Source organism: Tigriopus californicus, chromosome 6 (assembly GCF_007210705.1).
Source record: "Tigriopus californicus strain San Diego chromosome 6, Tcal_SD_v2.1, whole genome shotgun sequence".
Lineage (NCBI taxonomy): Eukaryota > Metazoa > Arthropoda > Copepoda > Harpacticoida > Harpacticidae > Tigriopus > Tigriopus californicus.
This window is the reverse complement of record NC_081445.1, coordinates 2,155,768-2,170,552: the sequence shown is the minus strand read 5'-3', so window position 1 is coordinate 2,170,552 and position 14,785 is coordinate 2,155,768. Positions and strand designations below refer to the sequence as shown.

The 14,785-nt window shown below is 41.5% G+C and overlaps 3 protein-coding genes across 3 annotated transcripts in view; all 3 read right to left on the bottom strand.

Moving 5' to 3' along the window:
* The window catches only part of LOC131881592 (uncharacterized), a gene marked incomplete in the record, with an annotated part of 2,556 nt that extends 556 nt beyond the window's left edge, over window positions 1-2,000 (bottom strand). The window contains 3 exon segments of the mRNA XM_059228498.1: window positions 49-518; window positions 792-1,466; window positions 1,972-2,000. Coding sequence (XP_059084481.1) covers window positions 221-518; window positions 792-1,466; window positions 1,972-1,985 — 987 coding nt within the window.
* A 2,880-nt stretch (window positions 2,001-4,880) lies between these two features.
* Window positions 4,881-9,000, bottom strand: LOC131881585 (alpha-mannosidase 2-like). Its single transcript, XM_059228489.1, has 2 exons — window positions 8,048-9,000; window positions 4,881-7,971 (listed from the first exon to the last, which is right to left on the bottom strand). The coding sequence occupies exons 1-2, from the start codon at window positions 8,462-8,464 to the stop codon at window positions 5,104-5,106; spliced, it is 3,285 nt and encodes a 1,094-aa protein (XP_059084472.1). The 5' UTR covers window positions 8,465-9,000; the 3' UTR covers window positions 4,881-5,103.
* A 3,537-nt stretch (window positions 9,001-12,537) lies between these two features.
* LOC131882385 (uncharacterized protein K02A2.6-like) lies at window positions 12,538-13,662 on the bottom strand. Its single transcript, XM_059229514.1, has one exon. The coding sequence runs from the start codon at window positions 13,660-13,662 to the stop codon at window positions 12,538-12,540; it is 1,125 nt and encodes a 374-aa protein (XP_059085497.1).
* Between the last annotated feature and the right edge of the window lie 1,123 nt (window positions 13,663-14,785).

The window sequence follows — 14,785 nt, the reverse complement described above, 5'->3', positions numbered from 1 at the left end:
CTTGACAGGACACGTTTGTCTCAAAGGGACGAAATAAAAAGGTTAGAAATTTGGACCGTTGGCCGTCCTGTTGTCTCGCAGGGAAGGTCAAGATGCCATCAGACCTGACTCGATTTCTCCCTCACCTGTCAAGTTGTCAGCCTTGGAGAGAAGCGTTTGTGGACGGCGGTCCGTGTTGCCATTCGTGGTGGCAACACAAACTCCCAGAGTGGGACATTTTCTAGCACGCCCTTTGAGCGGATTGAATCATGACCTTGCGGGATTTCTTGTAGGTGCTGGCCATGGCTTGCTCGTCCTCCAAGGACGCTTCTTTGGCCAATTGGGCAGCGGTGCGTCGGGCATGGGTGGAAGTGGTCATGGCTCGCTTTGTGATCTCCTCGAGTTCACGCTCCAATTCACTGATGCGGGAACGAGCACGGGCTGAGGCGGATTGGGCCTCGTCCAGCTCAGTGCCTAAGGCCCAAGGCATCATGTGGACATCGGCCACTTTCTTGCAGATGTCATCCTCAATGCGCCTCCTGTAGAGTTAAAATTGTTTGCACTTTCACTTGAACCTTTCTTCAGATTGGTATTTCAAGCTCTCATTCAAGGACGTATGAAATACATATATTTAAGCATTATGCATCCTCTCTAAAAGAACATGTCTAGTCATATTTTCATCCTACATCACGCAACCTAGGCTCAATAAACCGGATAACTGGACAAAGATGAGGATAGAAACGATTATTTCCGTTCAGTAGTAGGCTCAAGAAACAGAGCCTATGTGACTTCTATGGGTAGGTGATACTCACTTCGACTCGGTGCGGTAAGATGATCGAGTTGTCGATGACGACTCAGTGTTGGCCGTGGCGGTCATAGGGGTTGAGGCTCTCATTTGTTGGAAAGCACTTCGCCGGGAGGCCGCTTCAGCCCGCATGTTGGCCAGACTGTGTGATCGAGATTGCTCTCGAGCCATCAGATTGGCGGAAGCCTCTTGTCGAAGCTCACGGCTCGTGTCCAAGAGGGCGTTCTTGTAGTTGGCAAAGGCGCTCACGTTATTGGCATCGTAACCGGCCGAGGAGGTCCGGACCTCGGAGCGGGCTCGGGCAGAACGGTTACTCATCTCGCCTGCAAGATACGACCAATCGCCATCGAAACGTGAGAGGGAGGAAGCCCGGGAGTATCGATCGCTCAAGTCCGTGGCGCCATAGCGACGCCCGTGGAGCCACCTGCGCGCCAAGCGCTCGTTGAAGGTCAGCGCACCCGGGGTCTCGCCTCGGGTACCACGCTCAGCCTCCAAATAGTGGGAGATGGGGTAGTAATAGTGCTCACCAAGATCCAAATTGTATGAGTACATGCGGGTCACGGGACGCTTCCAAAATCCGGGCATGATGAACGATTGTGTGAGAACGGTCGAACGGCGAAGAACTCGAGAAGAACTAGACTGAGCTGGCTGAGGCTGACTTCGAATCACTCCCAGGAATGTCCTGTTCAAGGAAGAACGAATGCTGAAGTGAGCTTAGGTGATCAAGGCGATAGAGAAAGTAAGCTTGCCATCATCTGAAGGAGGTGTGTTGCCAAATGCTGGTGCCACCACCCAAGTCAGGCTTCTTTTTAAAGAACATTTACTCACAGATAACGCCTTGTAATTATTTCTGCTCGTTTTACAAGTTTCCGGCAAAGTTGCCCTCCTCACTGAAGTAAAATGTGCAGATTCTTCATCGATTCATGAAATAGGCAATGACATAAGTAGTCAGGAGAACGATGACCACCCCTGTAATTTACACTTGTTCAGCCTCCTATGTTACATCTTTCCAGTCTTTGAAGGCCGTCTCTCTGAGCGCCAAGATTATTTCACCCCAGACGCAATGAAGGCTGCTGCCTTGACTCTTGAGAGCTCTATAGAGCGAGGTTCGTCTGCCTAATGCTCACTCCGCCCTCTGATGGCCTGACGTTTTCAGAAAGAAATGTCGAGGCTTAGGTAATACCCACCCACACTTTGGCATTTGATTTTGGGGCGTAAGCGAGCATTTTCTAGAAGAAACACCACGGTCACTCGCATACCAACAGATTTTTCTCACCAACTTCAGACTTTGCTGCACTTGAAAGCTTTAGAAGCATGAGCAGATGAGTAGATCACTGATCCGTTCGATTTGCTCCAAGGCTCGGAAATCACTCGAGTTCGTCATGTTTGATTATCACTTTCAAGCAAAATTACGGATAAGGTTGGATCTGAGGGGACCCCCCCTCTCAAGCTCAAAATTAGTATGATAAGGCAAATGTTAATTTTTAGTCACGAAAGATTTGATCCATGTCAAGGCTTTTTTCGAAGATTAAGCATGAGCTTGCTTGAGTTCCTCTGAGCTCCGAAAGGAGATGAGATTTTCCCTTCCCATGTTTTAATTTCATGGTCAGTCATGAATGATTTAACTTTGAGAGCAACTGTTGAAGTATGACAGATTTTGCTGCAAATTTTGCCCACCTTGAAAATCGAGCCTGTGTCCATCATGGCGTTTAGTTCGTGTAATCAGTTAAGCAACTCTTATCTCGTACGGTACAGGAACACGTTGGATATTTTTTCTGGTTAAGTGTTTTCTCAAATGCCAAGACATCTAAATATGTTTTTCTTTGTCAAAGAAGCAAAAGGAACAACTTTTGCGAAATACACACGTTTAAAAGTAGCTCAGATAAGTGTGTTCAATTACTTAAAGCCCATTAAAATATATGATTGTCAAAAACGTAGTCAATCCGCATTAGGCATACTCTTAGTTATGTTTTGAGGTAAAATTTCATAAACTTATATTTAGCACATATTTAGTCATTACAACTTAAAGGTTGCGTTTTAGGCTTTAAAAGATCGTAAAATGGCCTAATTATGTTTCCAGTTATTCCTAAAGAATATGATTGTCTTTTTCAATGACACGATTTCTCTATATAATAATATTTCTCCATTTTCTTTAAGATTTCTTTAAAAGCAAAAAGTAGCAAAAATTCCAAAACATGCAAAATTGCCTTTCATTTTACTTCAGTGCCAAAAGCTACACTATCCTATCATGTTCCTAAAATATTTGAACGATACCTCTGACAGTTTAATTCTCCAAATTGTCATTTTTTGCAATAAATAATTTCTACGTTCTAGCAATGTTTTTATTCAACGTTACTATAATTTTGTCAAAAATCAAGATTAGGCTTGTAAAGTTGCGGTTGACAAGTATGGCCTCACAATTGTGAGATATTGATATCAAGTAAGTTTTAAGTTATATTGCAAACTATATTCAGGTTTTTTACCTGCTTCAGAAAAGTGAAATATTGCCATTTATATTTTAGGGATAGAAAAAGCTTACTATATTTCTTGGCAATTGCTTTAAGATATAACCGAGCAATTTGTAGTCAAATTTGATGAATATGCAACCTTTGAAAACAAGATATCTTATCGTTTGCTCCATGGATTTGAATAAAATTCTAGTTGGAAACGCAACTAACAATATTCCCAACATCTATTGATTACGTTTTTAAAAATATTATCTCTTTGTAGGTTTTAAGTGGATTAATATTCTAATCTTAGCTAGAATCCAAGATGATGTTTTACAAAAGTTGTTCCTTTTGTTTCAATAACAACGAAAATAGTTATTAGAAGTCTTGACATTTGCAAAATATCTTTCTCAGTATTGTGAGTAACACCGTGCGAACTAATCGAATATGATCAAAGGTTATTGGGTCTCGAATTAGCATAGGAAACGATTTCAATTGTTCCCTCAAACGAATGTTTGAGTCAAAAGTTACGCCCTCCCATATGACAGTACCTAAAAGGGTACAAAATGAATGAATTAGCCCCCTTGTGGTGATAAACTACCATTAATTTTATGTATCGAACTCAATTCGATTCCAAGCATACCTGCCTTTATACCAGTGGTTCATGTTCGATATTAAAAACAACATGCGAATATGATTTTTTTTCATGACCGAATATTATTACTATATTCTTTTTTTCATACTTCAATTCGATACTGCAAAGTAGATGAAAAAAAACTTTTTTTTTTAGTTGTGTTAATTTTTCAATACTCTTTTGCGGACTTCCTTACCGCTACTGGGATTGGAATCCCAGCAGTTCAAGTTATTGCGACCTTTTTTTGAACGTTATTAGGACAAAAATAATCTGAGTCTGATGTTATGACATATTTGGTGATCTCCGGAATTTAGCTCGATTTTTTATTGGTGAGTCGTCATGCCTATTTATCTTTTCCCGAAATTTTCATTAAAGACCTCATTCGATTCATCACTAGAGACTATGCACAAATCACCATGGACTGGGTAGTGTACATGTAATATGCGAAAGAAATCATAGTGCTGCGATAATGGAACGGTAATGTCGCCTCTATCAAAAATACCTCCTTGACTTTTGAACGGCCGTTCTTTGGAAAGTTGGGACGTATGGACGGATTGTCGATTTAGTTTCAACCCACATTAACTCTCAGGCTCATCATCATATGCTGTCAGTGTTCTAAGGTCAGAGGAACTCAAACTTGCAAGTGGATCAAGTCTCTCGATGGCCTAGCCCTCGACCCATCATTGCTAAGACAGGAGCGAGTGAAAATAACGATTCAAAATCTCATTAAGCATGCGAGCGAGCGTTATCGGAGACCTGGATCTGGGCTTTTTCCACATTGGAGATGATGTTTCAGGTGCATCTCTATGTGCATTTTGGCTTTGAGGATGAATGTGCTTCGCATGTTAGGCACGATTGTGAACATTTCTGAAACAGAAACAACGGATTTCTCGAGTCTCTTGAAAGGTCAAAATCTTCTTGTCCGCTCGAAAATTCTATTGGCCTTTGAGGCGGGCTCCAGGTCATTAATCATTTATCGTGAAAGGACAAAGAAGTTGAAATAAGGATGCAGAGACCAGGTACTTAATTTATTGTATCTCTTCACGTAAATTTGACAACGAATGATGGGATTAGTGTATGCACGTTTAAACAACGATGGTATTATACTAATATTTAAGTTATTTCGGTTCCAACAACACCTTCCTACTAACAACAGACCGATGAAATTGACTCTAAAATACTGTTTTCAGATCATTATTTGAACTTGAAATGACCGGCGGCCAGTACGGGAATGGTTTTTAAAACGAAACCTTTACGGACGTTAAGGTCATCGGTTCAATCTCGAGTTCGGACAATTGGTTCAGAGCCTCTTTGCGGTCTTGCGTCCCAGTGAGCGATGTCTGTCTCATTTCCTTGGTGTTCAAGTCCTTGAAGGTCAAATCCATGGATCCTTCCGAGCACGTTTGGGCCGTAGTCAATTCGCAATCCTTGCCTTGACGGTGAAGGATCATCAAGGCCTGGCTGGATGGCTTGGTCGGAACATTGGGATCGGCCAAGGTCCTGAGGTTGAACAAATGGATATCACAGGGCAACGGACCCGATTCAAGAAGCGAGATCGGGGCGGAGCGAAAAGCTTGGGCTTCATAGCCCAAGTAATGAATGGCTGGGTAGTTGAGATGGCGTGAAAGCGTCGTGACCAATTGAGAAGGAAGACTCAGTTTAGTGTCGGGAGTGGGTTGGGGAGCCTCATCCGGTGGTTGGGCTTCCACTGTCACCCAATAGCGATGAATTGTCTCCCGGTTGTCGAGGACCCCCTCGCCCATGCCTCTGGAATCGTCGAAAGAAGACCGACGATCCACCATGACCTCTAACCAGCCTGTCATCCAAGACGCGGCGGCTTGGGCGTGGTCGACCAGGATGCTCAACCGAGACTTGGAGTCCTCGATGTAAGCCAACGAGGTTATGGGGAACGAGTTGCCCTCTATGCCAATTTGGTAGACCTTGGAGCGTTTCTGCATCTGGAAGCCGTTTTGATCGGAATAGAACACGGGGTTCTCATCCGTGTTATCCTCTTCATGGTTCCGGATCTTGGTCTCGAACCGCATGAACAGGTCCACATCATTGTGGTTATTGCTGTCACCGAAATTGAAGCAATTCTCGATGTAGATGCCCTTGCTCTTGATTCCGTCTGAGGTGTGATAGAGGCGTACAGTGTGAATGAAACTACCCGGGCTTTGGGTATTCTCGCCGGATTCGTACACGACCGTCACCTCGGAGTACACTGGCCCACTCATGACCACGACATCCTTGAGATCATTTTGCGTGAAAACCTCCACATAATCGCTCATATGGGGATCAGTTTTAAAGAGATAGGCCCCGCTGCGGAATTGAGCGGTTGGATAGGCTGAAAATTTCAAGTTGAGCTCGTCCTTCTTCCCAGTCAATTTATTTGTGACTGAAGTGAGAAGTTTGGTGACCTCGTCAAACATGAGCACCATTTGAGAGTTCTCCAGTTGAATGGCCCCTGGAGGAAGTCCAGCCAAGGTCAGAGGACTCGATGGCTTGTCACGGTTCGGGCATTTGTTACAGAACACTTGGGTCTTTTCACGCCGCTTGATATCGACATGACAGTGTTTCACTTGAAATTTGGTAATCGACAAGGGCTCCAGGTTGGCCTTGAACGTTACTTCCAAGAAGTTCGTGTCCAATTTGAAGCCCGAGGTCGAGTTCCACGTGGGGTTCATCTGGTATCGTACATTCACTTGCTTCGGATCGACGATGCAAATGGCACTGGTCTCCACGTAGAAAGTGGTGATCTCCTCGGTCCTTTGAGCTAAGGGGTTGAAAACCAAGATGAACGCGTCTCCTCGCTTCATGTCAATTGCCACCGGAACTTGATTGGTCTTGTAGCTCGATCTTTCAAAGTCGTGCCCAAGGTGAGCGCCGTTAATACGCTCTTTCTTGTCGCTATAGGTCAGAAATTGGAGGGTGTTTCTTTGGATTTTCCGGCATAAATTCAGCGCCTCGAACAGCTTCAGTCCATAATCATGCATGACAAATTGCTTGGAAGTGCCCGTGATGGCATCATGGTGCTGAAACAAAGCCAAATGCCGCCGGGCCGTGGTCAAATGGACAAAGAGGGCTTCTAGGAAGTGGATGGCTTCCTTATCGGCCTCTTGGCGGGCTTTGTTTAGAGAATAGGTGTAAAGTATCTCGGCCGATCGCAGATGGTTCTCGACCTGACGACTCATTTGCTTCATGAACGGTCGGGTAGTGTAATAGCCACTCCAATAGGCTGGACGACCTTCCGAAAACACGTCACTATACACAAAGAAGTCCCCACTGAGAGTATCGAACTTGGTCGTGCGCTTCCGAACCTCTTCAAAATAATCGCTCAATGTCCCAAAGCTGATCTCGGCGTTGTAGTTGCCCTGGTTGATGAAATCGATGAGTATCTTGTAGTTTGAATACTGCTGATCCCACTCAATGTCATGCTTGTAAGTGAAATCGTCCCCTAAAGGCACCAATACCACATTATGCGGCACAAGCGATCCCGTCTTCCCATATTGGTCCAAGATGAGCTCAGCTCTTTCCTTCACATTGGCTCCATTGATGGCGATGTTGGCGCCGTTCTCGTTGTATTCACCCACCACGTTCTTGAAGTTGAAACCAAGACACACTTGAGCATGAGGGCCACAGCTGCCCTTGATCGAGTAAATGTCGTATGGGAAATTGTGACAAAGAATGTCATGCTTCCCCTTGGCATCCCACGGCTGATGCCATAAGAAGTCTCCCTGCTGTTCGCGGGCAAACCACTCCTTCCAAGCGTAATGGATGCGCATGATCACCATTCCGTCTACTCCGGCTTCCTGTAAAACGTACGGGAAGGTTCCCCCATGACCGAAAGGATCCACCGACCACGAGCTCTTGGGCGTCACGTTGAACGTGTTCTTGAGCCATTGCTGGCCTTCAATGAGCTGATCAACCATAGCGAAAATGTGCACGTTGGCCTCATCAGTCATCACCCATCCACCGGTTAGGATTTCGAAGCGTCCTTCCTCTACAAGTTGATGAAAATTGGCCTTTCGGGCATCATGCACCGTCTCATACCATAGGGAGAGAAACGCCATTTCTGTCCACACAAAGGTCATGTCTTTGTACTTGGTCTGTAAGTAACGCAAACACACTCATGATATAACACGTACGCTGAGCATGGTGGGTGGTTCAGTCACTTCTTCTTACCATCTTGTCCACAGCATTGTTCAAAATATTCTTGGTCGCCGTGTTGAAGTAACCCTCGAAAGTTTTCAGCCATCCTGGATCATTGTGGGAATGAGGCATGATAATCACCTTCAGTGGAACTTTGGGCCACATATCTTTGCGTCGCTTTTGGTAGCGTTTTTCCATTTTGTCGTTCCAATACTCCCTCATCTCCACCCATTCGCCTAAAAAACCAAAAAATGTACAACCAGAATTACCATGCGTTCTGAAAGCTTTCATTGCATCAAACCTTACATCAAAGTTCAAAGTGGGTAGATCTGTTCCGTTTCCATGTCGGCCTCGGACTTCATGACCCGGGACAAATTTGTTGTTCCTGATTGGAGGGTCCATGTTCCAACATGTGGCTAGACGAAGCTGTCGAAGACCGAGACGAATCATCCTGAATGGATTTCAAGTGCTTATTGATGCCTTGAATGGGGCCCTTGGGCGAGGTATTGTCTTTGGCGTGATTGGCCGTGTAGTAGAGCATGAGCACCAAGGCCAGAAAGCCAAGGCCGAGAAGGATCTTCTTTTGTACCAATCCGGAGCATTTTGGGCGGTCACTCTGTCGCTATTCATCGAGAATAACCATGGATAATTATAAAACATCATCTGAGCTCATCCAGGTGAACAAACGAATCAACGCATTTCAGAAACCAGCTTTTAGTTCCACGTATGACAGGGTACCACCATAACTCGTCCAGTGGAAGTTGAACAGGTTTAGAAAGTGTGGTTGCTGACAGATCAAATGTGCAACTTGACGATTCAAACCCCGAATTCGGTACAAATCACTGAAGATCCGTTGCAGTTCCGGTAGCGCAAGGACAGACAGGGGAACACTTTGGACATTCTCCTCGAAGCCCTTGTAGAGTATTGGACAATCCAAAGCTGCCGATTGCTGTCAGTCAATTCGTTCTTTCTCCGACCCTTTTAGTGAGACGACAAGTTATCGCTCCTCCACTACTACTCTGTACTCGAAACCTGCTCGCTCTGTGTGTACTCCTCTACCCCAGAAACTACTTCTGCTAGGTACTGTACGTAGTCTGTACAGTCTGTACATCCCGAGTTCTCTGGATACATACACACTTTACGGTGAACGATCCCAAGAAGGAGAAAACATTTCCTTTCCTCTCTTTTTGGCGGAACTCTCGCCTTGATCTCGGATTTGAGCAACCTTGGGCGTTGTTTGGTTCGGCGAGCAAAAAAAGCATTAAATATGAGGAACACGTGAAATTGAAATCTAGAAGACGGATTAAAAGAGCATATCAATGTGGGCCATGGATGCAAATAGAAGAAATGGCTCTCTAAGTACAAATCCATCAATATATGTATCAAACAACACATACAATGGCTCATGAAATACACACATCTAATATCTATTATTATTATTATTATTATTATTATTATATATTTATTATTATTATTATTTTATATTATTATTATTATTATTATTATTATTATTATTATTATTATTATTATTATTATTATTATTATTATTATTATTATTATTTTATTATTAATTATTATTATTATTATTATTATTATTATTATATATTATTATATTATTATTATTATTATTATTATTATTATTATTATTATTATTATTATTATTATTATATTATATTATTATTTTATTATTATTATTATTATTATTATTATTATTTATTATTATATTATTATTATTATTTTATATTATTATTATTATTATATTATTATATTATTATTTATTATTATTATTATTATTATTATTATTATATTATTATTATTATTATTATTATTATTATTATTATTATTATTATTATTATTTTATTATTATTATTATTATTATTATTTTATTATTATTATTATTATTATATTATATTATTATTATTATTATTATTATTATTATTATTATTATTATTATTATTATTATTATATTATTATTATTATTATTATTATTATTATTATTATTATTATATTATTATTATTATTATTATTAATTATTGATTATTATTATTATTATTATTATTATATTATTATTATTATTATTATTATTATTATATTATTATTATTATTATTATTATTATTATTTTATTATTATTATTATTATTATTATTATTATTATTATTATTATTATTATTATATTATTAATTATTATTATTATTATTATTATTATTATTATTATATTATTATTATGTATTATATTATTATTATTATTATTATTATATATTATTATTATTATTATTATTATTATTATTATTATTATTATTATTATTATTATTATTATTATTATTATTATAATTATTATAACACAGCGACCATCCCCTGCCGTGTAGTCACGGTGGTACCAACAACACTGATAAAGTTTTTGTGTAAATGCCAAGACTTGTAATAACGATTTTCGTTGTTATTGAAACAAAAGAACAACTTTTGTAAAAACACAAAAAGCATCTTGTATTTAGCCCAGATAAGTATATTTATCCACTTATTTAAAACCTACCAAGAGATAACATTTTAAAAAACGTAATCAATAGATGATGGGATAAACTTCCTTACGTTTCAAGTACAATTTTATCCAAATCAAATGGGCAGGCGATAAGATATCACGCTTTCAAAAGATTTCATTTTGCATCAAATTTGACTACAAATCGCTCCGGTCATATCTCAAAGCAATTGCTAAGATATATAACATTCTTTTCTATGTCTAAAGATTAAATGAAAACATTTCACTTTTTTTGAAACAAGTAAAAGAAACAGAAAATAGTTGCAATATAACTTCAAAACTGGCTTCATGTCAATATTTAAACAATTGTGATGCCATACTTGTCAATTGCAACTGTAATCAAGTCCAGTCTTGAATTTTGACAAAGATTACGTATATCAACGCTGAATAAAAACATGGCTAATAGGTAGAAATTCATATTGCAAAAAGTGACAAATTTGAAAGTTAAACTGTCGCATATTCGTTCAAATATTAAAGGAACATGTCAGAAACAGTGTAGCTTTTGTCACTTAATTACAATGAATGGCCAAAACTTACATGTTTTGTAAGTCCAAAGTGTCATTTTTGCTACTTTTAGCTTTCCAAGAACTCTTAAAGAGCATGAAAAAGTATTATCTCTTATCGTGTTATTGGAAAAGACAATAATCTGCCTTGGAAATAACTGGAACATAATTAAGGCCGTTTTTCGATATTTGAAGCAGTAAAAGCAACTTTCAAGTTGTTATAAGTAACCATCTACCGTATGGAAGTTTATGAAATTTTACGCCAATGCTAAACTAAGAGTGCGTTTGTTACTGATTGACTACGTTTTGACCAATGATGGGCGCTTTAAGTGATTTAATACACTTATCTGAATACTTTTAAAACATATGCATTTCACAAAAGTTGTTCCTTTTGTTTCTTTGACAAAGAAAACATATCTAAGATAATCTTGGCATTTGAGCAAACACTTAACCAGAAAAATATGACCACCATGCACTAGAAAGGGATATCCATATTTACCAAACAAGGAATGTACCTGCATTGTTTGTGGTGGCTTTCTTCGCCACATTTGTATGACTTCCGTGACCATAACAGGGCATTAGTCGTTCCTCAACAAAGGAGCGAATTACTGTTACAATTACATTTTGGTCAAAAACTAGTAATTCGAAAGAAATGTAATGACGTTCCTCGTTTACTTTTCCTAAAATTTTAGATGACCAAACATTTCATGGTTTTGTCCCATCAAGACAGGTCTTCTTAAAAGAAATTATGATTTCATCTCTCCTTTTTTTGAAATAACCTAGAATTGGGATAAAATATATTGACAGACGAAAAAAGTGAAATACGACATGAGCATAAAAATAAAAGATATAAGACTAAACTACTAGAGATAGGAAGAAATGAAAGCTAAAGAACAAAAGTGTCTTACCTTAAGCAGCCACGCGACCACTTACACAGCACAACACACTCAGACCGGCCGTTTGAAAGGATCAGGAACAACAAAATGTAGCGACTGCTCTCAACAAAAGACGGGACCGAATTTACTTTTTTTTACAGGTATCATCGAACAATTAAAGATAATGGACTGAGGCGGGACAAGGCAGTGGATGACTTGTGCTATGATCTTGTTCAAATCAACGAAATATACCGTAGAAAGCAAGCATGCATTCGTCATCAGATTCCTGGCTCACATAAGTCAAGACACCAGCTGTCCTTTGAGGCACTCCATCCTAGTTCGGAAGCTCTGAAAAAGTATACTTTGTCCATTCTTCAAAATGGATTCAAAGTTACATCGACCACATCAGAGTATCACGTCCAGATCAATGAGTTTTCTTGCCATCGTGAGGATTGTAAAGTTCGGTGTATGCATTGTCCCAAAAACAAAATAAAAGAAACGGTGAAGAGAAGGGTCCTGATTGGTGGAAGTAATGTAAACAAGGGGAATCACTTCCGGCATCAGACCTCCGGTCCATCGGTTCCACCACCCCACGTGTTCCAGGTTTCCTCATTATTCATGGGGCAGCCCTTGTAGACGACGACTTCGCCGCAGAGCGGTCGGGGAATCTGATGGTTCCGGTCCTGTTTCAACCAAATCCGTAGAAATAGTTGAGTCGAGACAAAGAAAGCGACGATTTCGTCTCAAAACGGCCCCGTGTTGTGACTGGAGGACGTATGACCGGCCATGATCCATGCGCTCGAGGATGGTAGAGCCCGGCATCCATCGTTTAGAGACTGGATCCTGAACAGTGACACGGTCGCCGACAGCCAGAGGGAGCAGGGCAACGCCGCCGGCATTAACAGCCTGTCGTTCGGCCGTCGTCAAGCAAGATTGATGGAATGAAGATTGCAAGAGTTCTTCAATGTGACGATCCCTAACGTCCGGCAAAAGTGTCCGTAGGTGGCGCCCGAAAAAGCCATAGGATGGGCTAAAACCGTCCGCTTGAGGAGTAGTACGCCATGACAGGAGGGCGATTTTGAAATCGTCCGAATTGAACTTACCGTCCAGCTTGGAAAGCAAAGTCTTCATAGCTTTTACTCCGGCCTCAGCCAGGCCGTTTGACTTGGGATGGTATGGAGAGGATGTTTTGTGCTTGATCCCAAATTTCTCACAAAATTCAAGGAAGGGACCACGAAACTGGGGTCCATTGTCCGACTTGATCACCTCCGGTAGGCCCACATCAGTGAACCAACCCAATAAAGCAGCCACAATTGTGTTGGTGGAGGTGGATCTCAACTTGGCCACAAACGGAAATCCCGAGTAGCGATCCACCATTACAAGAAAGGTCGTTCCCTCCAAGTCAAATAAATCCACGGAGACGTGTTGCATGGGGAAACTGGCGACTGCGGCTGCCATGAGAAGAGGTTCTGCGGGCAGAGAAGGAAAGCGCGATTGGCAAATTTCGCAAGAAGAGATGCGCTGTTTAATTTCGTGTGCCATTTCTGGCCAGAAGTATAATTGCCAAGCGAGGGTCAAAGTTTTTGTCAGGCCCGATTGTGACAGGACATTTGATGATCTTTGCACGAGCTCGCCGCGGGACGATGACAGCATTTCCCGCGAAGATGAGGCGCCCTTCGCAACAATATTGATAAAAGCGGCCACAAAACGCACTGAGAGTTGCTGGCAACCGGTCATCACCCCGTGTCACGCACTCGTGGAGCTGCACATAGTCGCCATCAATCTTCTCTATCATGTCGCCAAAGAGGGGATCCTCCAAGATGATCGCTCAGATGGGGACCTCGCAGGACGGATCTGCAGGAAAGAATGGCGATCGAGAGAGTGCATCGGCGATCATGTGTTTCTTTCCCTCGGCCCAATTGACATTGAAGTTGAAGATTGCCAGGTGCTCTTGGATACGCTGAAGGCAGTCGTTGTCCAATGCAAAGAGAGGTTTCGAAAAAAACCTACGAGTGGCTTGTGATCAGTGACAACTAGAAAACTTGAAATCCCGCGAAGATAGTGATCGCACTATCTAATTGCCCATAGAATTGTGTTGGCCTCCAGTTCAACGGTCGCGTAATTCTTCTGAGCGGGCGTGAGGGAACACGACCCGCATTGCACCAAATGAGTGTGCCCGAGAGGGTTGGTTTGGACAAGAGCATAGCCAAAGCCGTGGTCTCGAGAGGCATCAGTGAGAAGTTTTGTTGGAAGTGCGGTGTCAAAAGGCTTCATGATAGGCTCTGAGCAGAGGACGTCCTTTACCCGCTCAAACTCTCGTGCGTGGTCTTCCAACCATAAGAAGGCTACATTCTTCTTCAAAAGGAGGCGCATTGTGGAACTGAGGTGTTGAAGATCAGGAAGGAAAGTCGTCAATTGGTTGGCCAACCCCAGAAACGATCTTAGCTCTGTATTGTTTGTTGGGGTCGGAAAAGACTTGATGGACGCCAATTTCATGGGGTCAGGGCGGATTCCATCACGCCTGACAATGAAGCCCGCAAACTTGACTGATGTCCCCACTTCCAGTTTGTCCAGGGAGAGTTTGATTCCCGCACCCCGGCATTGCAAGAGGACCATACGTAAGCGGCGAAAGACCTGCCCAATGGTGGTGCCCTGCACTAACATGTCGTCAACGATTTTCAATAACCAGTTGAAGAGGTCCCATACAGCATCATCGGTTCGTACATTAAATCCATCGCTGCTTGAGTTTAACCCCATGGGTGCAACGAGATAGCGACGCTTTCCGTCTGGCAACAGAAATGTGGTTAACTTTGAGCTCTCAAGATCCAACGGAATTTGGAAGTACCCATGTGGGAAATCA